General features: G+C 57.8%; 1 protein-coding gene across 1 annotated transcript; it reads right to left on the bottom strand.

The window, feature by feature from the left end:
* Positions 1-2707: 2707 nt before the first annotated feature.
* Positions 2708-7692, bottom strand: PSME3 (proteasome activator subunit 3). Its single transcript, XM_074849774.1, has 11 exons — positions 7532-7692; positions 6906-6938; positions 6519-6581; positions 5930-6034; positions 5573-5621; positions 4835-4947; positions 4234-4302; positions 3930-3997; positions 3721-3775; positions 3394-3480; positions 2708-2927 (listed from the first exon to the last, which is right to left on the bottom strand). The coding sequence occupies exons 1-11, from the start codon at positions 7571-7573 to the stop codon at positions 2847-2849; spliced, it is 765 nt and encodes a 254-aa protein (XP_074705875.1). The 5' UTR covers positions 7574-7692; the 3' UTR covers positions 2708-2846.

Here is a 7692-nt window from a genome sequence, read left to right as displayed (position 1 = left end):
CCCAGACTTTGGAAAAACCCCCCTCTCCCATCTCACAGGGTCAGCTTGTGTAAAAAGGAACAGTGGAAATTGCTTGACCCTTACCCATGTTGGCTGCATTTCTGGCAGTGTTTGTGTCTGCACACGACTGCTGTGCCTTTATTCTCCTCTCAGAGTTTTAACGGTCACTGCATATAAGCTGGGATGTCTCCGGAACCTGTGAATTAGAGACCTGAGGGCACGCTGCCACTTCTCCTGGAGAGCAAAGCAGAAACCACTGAGACCGAGGGGGGAAGGTCCCAGGCAACAGACCCTCCCCAGCTCCTGCGGATGAGTCCCGCTCCCTGCTGACACCCACCGCAACGACTGTCCCGGGTGCTCCGTCCTGGGCCTCCCGGGAGCTCAGTTTCTTCTGGCTGTGGCGGGGAGGGACCCCTCGTGCGACACCATGTCGAGTCCTGCCTCTGAGCTCTGGCACCGGCCGCCTCGGCCCCCAGCGACCTGTTTCCAGCTCGACTCCCACCCTCCCCAGAGCGGCGGCGGCAGCAGGACGTTCCCACGGGGCAGGAAGCACCGCGGGGCAGGCGGCTGCTCCGCTCCCCAGCAGCTGCAGTGGAGGCTGGACGTGCCGCCGAGCCCCGGCCAGACACCCAGCTCGGCCCGTCCCGGGGGCCAGGCCCTCAGAGGGGGCTGCAGCCCTGCGGCGCGTGGCTGGGGCGCTGGTGGAGCGGGAGGGCCACCGGAGAGGTCTCTGCAGCCCAGCGGACGCGGGAGGAAGCGCAACAAGAACAAGGATGATGCCCTGGGGAGCTGGGGGACCGTGGCGCACCCCGTCTTTCCTTTGGCACTGCATGCACGGAGCGGCCAAGAGTTATAGGACCATGCGCCGAGCAGACGCCCCCGGCGCAGCACCCAGGCCGGCGGCACAGAGTGGCCACGGAGCGGGCTGCAGGCCTGGAGAGAAACACCACACAAACCTCCTGCATCTCTTTTAACCGAGACAGCCCGAGTCCCACACGCTGGGTTGACATGGGACAGGTCACATTAAACCCAAGACCATGGGCCAAACTGAAGGCATGCTAAAGGAACAGAAACAACCTACAAAGCAGCGCGTAGCAGTTCACAACACAGTCAGGGAGAGGAGCGAGGAGAACGCAGGGAAGGAGCAACTGGATGTGAGAGAGGCAGGACCGGAACAGACAGGAGCACTGCACAGCCTGAGACTCAGTATCACACACAAGGGGCTACCTTAAAAGAATTCCAAGTACCTTATTTTAATTTCTTGACATGGTAAAAGTTTACATACTTTCATCTGGCAAAGCGAGCTGAACAAATGAAAAGGAATCAATACAAAGAAACACAAGGGGAAGTGCTGCTCCCAGACGGCAGCTAGAACGCAGTTGGTTTGTTACTGAATATTTATTAGCGGGAAGACTAAGAGTTGACTTACTACAAACAACAACAGAAGAGTCTATAGCAAGGGCCAGCAGCCCTCCACACTCCGGGCAAATCCCTGGGAAACCAGCAAGAGACAACATGGCTCTTAGGTGTGGAAGCAGAAGAAACAAAAACAAAGTAAAAAAAGGAGTGGAGAAAGTTCAGTCCATTTGTCACTGTTGTTACAATGAGGTTAACACAACTATTAAGGCTACTGCACAATAAGAATATATAGGTGTAACAGCGAGACCCGGGAAACAGCGAGGTTCCTGAAACAAATGATTTAACGTTCCCTGAAGAGGGGACTTAAGTAGAAATACTATAAATAAGAAAATTTTGGAGCCTGCAGCGTTATGGGCCCACTCGCCACACACAAAAACTGACGCAACACAACCAGTCATTTCCAAAGGGGTTTGTAATGGACCATGAAACGTTCCGGCAGCTTAGAGGAGTCACCAGGCACGCGAGCGCGCCCTTTGCAGGGGAAAGGCTACAAGGGCTGCCACGGCCCTGGGTGGGTGTGGGCCACCCGCACCCCCAGGCACCGGCTGCGGCAGCCGGCGGCTCTGCCCGGGCGGCGGGAGGGGGCCAGGAGACAGCGGGTCCGTCCGGCCCCGCGCAGCGACCACCAGGACCCTCGCACCAGACCCAGCCCCTCCCCCTCTCTCCACCCGGGCAAAGCGCCTCATGCTGAAGGGGCACCAGGTAACACGTGAAGCGACGTGGTTTTAGCCAAGGAAGTGGCTCTGGTCAAATCGCAAACGGGAGCAGGAGCCACCTGAGCTCACGACCAGCCAGGACAACCAGCCCATTTCAAGCGCCGTCTCGCACTCTGCCCCGATCCAGCCAGAACTGAGCCGGCAGAGACAGGGGACGGGCTCTGCCGAGTCGGAACGGGCAGGGAAGGAGCGCCCGGAGGGAGGCGCCACACCCGGGAGGGCGGGTTCCCCCGTCTCTGCGAGGGGTGAGCACGGCAGCAGGGCCCAGCTCCGGCCGGCAGCGCAGAGTGAGCTCCAGCACCGCCCCGCGGCCTGCACTCGTACTGGGCTGCCTGCCCCTCCCCAGAGAGCCCAGTGAAGCCTCCAGCCAAGAGATGGGACGGGACAAGGGCTTGGTCTCGAGTGTCATTCCTACTCGGGTAGGAAGAAAGGCATGAAGGAATGTTCCTGCCTGGCTGGTGCTCTCACTCTGCAGTAGCCTCTAGGGCACCCCAAAGCAGCACGGCCTTCTCGTTACCAGTTACTAGAGGGAGGGAGAGCTCCTGAGACCTGAACAAAACCAATCACAAAACTAGGCAAGAATTTCTTTAGAGTTTAACTAAGAATGCAATACTATTTCCAGCCAGTTTCCCATCTCGATAGTCACGTAACAAACCAAGGCAATGACGGTCTTTAGTCGACTGAACAGTTCTCAAGTTCAAACGTTGACACTTAATAGAGGGTCTCAGCATTGCTGCTCCGAGGCCTCTTGATCTTCTCAATGTTTTTAAGGATCATGTCATGCAAAGTGACCTGCAAAAAGGGAGAACAGGACTCAGATGAGAAGGGTGAAGCCGTCCAGCGTTCAGCTCCCAGGACAAGCACTGGTTAGAGCAGCAGCACCCTGGCACCACCCGCCACCCCCGCGTACAACCGCACGCCCAGTCGAGGGCTTCTTTCAGCCGGACGCATCTAACACCACAAAGAGATTTCTCTACAGCCCCCAGGAACAGCTTGTACTGCCTGAAGAGTTTAGGATCACAGGTTCCCACAGAGGTGGAAGGAACATTTTGTGCAAGACTCCTGTGGACGCTCAGTTGGAAACATTTGCACCTCCAGGAGACGGCGGGGAGGCAGCAGTTGGCTCCTGTCGTTAGAGCCAAAGCAGCGCAGGAAGGAGACAGGCAGCGTGCTGGGGGCGAGGGGGCAGCAGCAGCGGGACTGAAGGGCTCTCTTGGCTGCTGTGCAGGGAGCCAGCACCAGCTCGTTTTTCACTTACGTATTGATTCCTCAGCTCTGAAATGATCAGGCGCAGACTAATGTACTCCTTCTCGTCGATCTCTGTCACCGTGCGGCGGTAGTCCTCCTGCGGAGAGCAGACACGGGGCTGAGCGGCCCGAGCTCGGCTGCACCTCCCGTACACCAAGCGAAGGTCCTACCTTTGGCACAGGACTCCCCCCTCCAGCTTGCTCTCCTCTAACACAGGTGTCCTGCAGCCTTGTGTGATCCCCCCTTTTCCCCCAGAATCCTCAGCTCAAAAAGGCCCAAAGAGTCCCAAAAAGCAGCAGCATATAACATGTAAATCTCCGCTTCCCCCTTTACTTACCACATGAGGGTACTTAGCTATTTTGGAAACCAACTTTGCTCTTGTGATATAGTATCTGGTAGGAAAAGGGAAAGACTAAAAGTCAGATAAATAGCACCAAGATTTTTTTTTCCAGGCCCAAGCTGCCCTGGAAAAGCTGGGGGACCTTCCCCAAGCGCTTTATTTTCCCAAGGGGATCCCAAAGAGGAGGTCTGCTCTTGCATGCCTACCTAGAAATCTGGTCCAGGTAGGATGCTGCCTCGCTCTCCACAGTTCGAAGCTCAGCAACTGTTTCCTCCTGCAGGGAACATGCGGAAGCCGTGAGCTTCAGGAGGCTGCAGCTGGCCCTCAAGGCTCCGAAAACAACAAGTCTCAGCAGCGCCACGTCAAGCTCAGGTTTGGGTTTTAAAGCCTAAACCAACCCCATGACTGCAGCTGACGGGTGCCATCAAATGTGAGATTCAGAGGAACCCAAGAGATCCGTGTCCCCGGGGCGCAGCACGGAGCCAGGGCACAGAGCTGGCGGTGCCTTACCTGAATAGAAACACCAAAGTTGTTTCCATCTTCTATCCTGGGGATGAGAAGCTGCACCCACATTTTGACCTGCGGTGGAGAGACCACACCACCGATCAGTGCCAACACCTCCACAGAGACCCCGCTCACAAGTATTACCAAAAGCCCCCCAGGGCCCCGCCCTTGCTGGGCAGTTCCTAACAGACTCCTGCAGGTCCTTCACGCTCATGCAACACTTCTGAGATCATTTCCACACAGCTGGGACGCCACAAACCAGCACAGCACAGCTGCAGCTTCCCATGGGAAGCTCTCCTGGCTGGGCCACAGAAGCTCCCAGCAGGTGTCTGACTGTGCAAAAGGAGGGCAAAGAAAAGCCTCAAGGAAGGAGCCTCTGTCACAGACATCGTCCTCCTTGAGGTGAACTACAGAGCTCCCTGAGGGCTCGCAAAAACCTGATTTCCCTACACCTGCCTCCCAGCCACTTCTGGACACTGCAGTAGGAATCCTGCCCTTCCTCATCTACGGAATAGAGGGGAGCCTGCTCCCTCCACTCAGAGCAGCTTTGCCTCTCCAGGAGCAAAAGCATCCTACTGCCTCCACGAGCTGCAGTGCCCGTACCCACCGTATTACACTTCTCAATAAGCAGCCTGATTTCTGGTTTCACTTTCTCAATGATGTCCACCAGCTGCTGGTTGCTCTTCAGCATCCCATTGGGCATCACAAACACTTTGGTACCTAGCACAGAGGAGAGGAACACCTCGCGTCAGCAGCGCGGAGGAACGGCTGCGCCAGGGGGTCAGACCAAAGTTCCACCTGCGCGTCCACCTGCACAAAGGCACTAAGTGGACACTGAGCCAGCCACAGCTAACCTGTGGGGAAGGGGAAACGTGATGTGGGATAACAGCGGTTACCACAAAGGAAGGAAAAGAGAAAACACAGAGCAGAGACAAGAGCTGAGGAGCTCTGGGCTGCTGAAGCTGGGCGCAAAGGATTTTCCTGATGCACGTGTATGAGACGTTTCTGCCTCAGCTTAATCGAAAGCCTGGTATCTTCCTCCAGACAAGGAGAGCTTTCAGCACAGAGCCAGAGAGAGATCAGCTGCCTCTGTCAGCAGGCCAAGCTCAAGCAAGTACTACTGATGTCTATCAGAGAAGTCCTGATTATGCTTCTAGGAGCTGGAACCTGACTCCTCCCTCCACAACAGAACGTCCGTAAGTCAGGCTCCGCAGGGGACAGGCCCGCGTGAGCAGCAGCTGCTGTCAGGACAGGGCAGGTGGGGTTCAGGTGATTTCATATCCCTACGGCACGGAGCACTGGTTCAGGGGGCAGGCAGCAACACAAGAGACTTGGGGACTCTTACCCTGAAAGGTCTCTTCGCGGTCTTCCAGCTTCCTCTTTTTCATATTTGGCTAAAATATACAAAATGTTTTACTCACAAACTAGTCGTAAGCTGTAACAGTGTTGCAAAGGAAATAAGGAAAACTTTAGTGCCTCTGCTACACTCCTGGTTTCTAAGTACCCTTCTTTAAAAACAAAGGAGGACTGCGGAGCACAGCGTTACCTCTAGCAGAGCTCCCAGGCTCGAGAGACCAATTCCTAAAAGCCTTTGGGAGAGCCATAGCCGGTTATTAAATAAGAACATCCTACTCCAGCACAGAGCAAGCCATGCAGTTTTAATTAACAGAAGTAGGGATCACAGCCAAGAGAGTAACCTTACCCCGTCCAGTCCATCATGGCTGTTCGTGAGGAGAATTGGGTCAGGCACTGGGAGGTTCATGTCCGAATGGATCTGAGTGAGATCATGAATATTGAGGATAGGCTCCTGGAAAATAAAGCAGATTTGTTATTTAATTATGAACTAACAAATTCTGTCACACCAAACACAATGAGAAGACAAAAGATTCAGGCCTCCCTCTTACCCAACTATAAAATAAGGATGCATGAGAAAAAAAGTCTAACAATAGGCCTGTGACGAGGCCTCCCTCCACCCAAGAACAGCGTGCCAGCTCCAGACCGCGATCAAAGCTATCAACTGTCTGCAAGGCCGGAGTCCCTGGGAGCCCTCGGCATCGCGAAGGACAGCCCGGAGTTGCGGAATGCGTAAGAAAGATAAATGTGGTGATCACACAAAGAAAACTGGAAAAGGAAGCACCCCCTCTAGAGCTAACAGCACTCCAATGCAAGCAACTGAGCCACTGCCTCACGTCTTTGTAACGAGGCAAAACACGCAGGGCAAGAGCTGCCATGGTGCTTTCAGCGGGTGGCTTGAAAATGAAAAGGGATACAGAGGACGACGCAGGCATTACCTTAAGGAACCCATCAAGTTCTAACAGCTTCTTTGGGAAAAAGTTTGCCACCAGGTCTTCAGCCTGAGAGAGAAAGAACAGACAACGATGTGAAACAGCGCCGTGAGGTTCCCGCTCACAGGTGAGAACACCGGGGAAGTCAACTGTCCAGAGGCAGGAACCAGGAGAGAACACAAGTCCTGCCCGTGGCCAACTGTCCCTCCAGGCCAAGGTGGAAGGTGCCAGGAGGGCCACGAGGCTGCGTAACCTCGCTCCAGCTGGCGAGCAACTCTCTGAGCACCGCCAAGGTCCCGGGAGAGGCTCAAACGACAACCGAGCCCGTCAGGTACAGCCACACGGCCTCTGTCCCGTCCTACCGCGACCCGGGGCAGCGGCAGGGATACGCACCTCGCTCGTGATCCGCTCCCGGAAGGAATCCACCTGCAGAGGAGAAAAGCAACAGTTCAGAGCCGCTCTGGCACAGCGGGGCTCAGCACGGGCCGAGCACCAGGCCCTGCGGCTGCGGAGCCGGGTGACGGCCTGGCCCCGGGATGTCTCCAGGAACAGCCTCCTCCCCGCGAGGAGCGCCCGGGAGCTGGAAGAGCCCGCGAACACCGAGCGGCTGCTGCCGGGGGCCGCGGAAGCAGCTCCCGGACCGCCTCACCGGCACGGGCCGGGCTCAGGAGCACGGTCCAGCGGGAGCGGGGGCTGCTGCAAACCGAGCAGCTCCCGCCACGGCCGGCTGCGGCGCGGGGGGCGCCGAGAGGAGAATCCGCCGCGCCGCGCCCGCCCGGCCCGGGGGCGACCGGGGAACGGCCCGGGGGTGGCCGCAGTTCAGCCCCGGCCCCGTTCCGCCCTCCCGGGGAGCCGCGGCGGGGACAGAGCCGCGCGGCGGTTGGGCCGCGCTCGGCGGCCACAGGACCAAGGGTCGCGGCAAGGCGGGAGGGCGGGCGGCGCCCCCGGGGCGGCCCCGAGCCCGCCCCGCCTCGAGGCCCGGACCGACGCCGGCCCAGCGCGGCGGGGCGGCGGCGCACCTTAAGCTTCACCTCCGGGTCCACCTTGAGCAACGAGGCCATGGCGGCGGCGGGGCGGGTGCGGGTGCGGGTGCAGGTGCAGGTGCGGGTCCGGGTCTGGCGCGGGGCCGCGCTGCCGCCTGCCCCCACCACCGGCGTCGCCGCCACCGGAACTGACGTCA

This window comes from Strix aluco, chromosome 24, assembly GCF_031877795.1.
Source record: "Strix aluco isolate bStrAlu1 chromosome 24, bStrAlu1.hap1, whole genome shotgun sequence".
Lineage (NCBI taxonomy): Eukaryota > Metazoa > Chordata > Aves > Strigiformes > Strigidae > Strix > Strix aluco.
Note: the sequence above shows the minus strand (reverse complement) of the source record. Positions and strands in the feature narration are given on the sequence as shown.

Excerpts from the sequence above, each read along its gene's own strand:
- PSME3 (XM_074849774.1), bottom strand. The coding sequence starts at position 7,573 with ATGGCCTCGTTGCTCAAGGTGGACCCGGAGGTGAAGCTTAAG. Across the intron at positions 6,035-6,518 it reads AACTTGATGGGTTCCTTAAG|GAGCCTATCCTCAATATTCA; the intron begins GTAATGCCTGCG and ends TTTATTTTCCAG. Across the intron at positions 3,998-4,233 it reads ACTTTGGTGTTTCTATTCAG|GAGGAAACAGTTGCTGAGCT; the intron begins GTAAGGCACCGC and ends TGTTCCCTGCAG.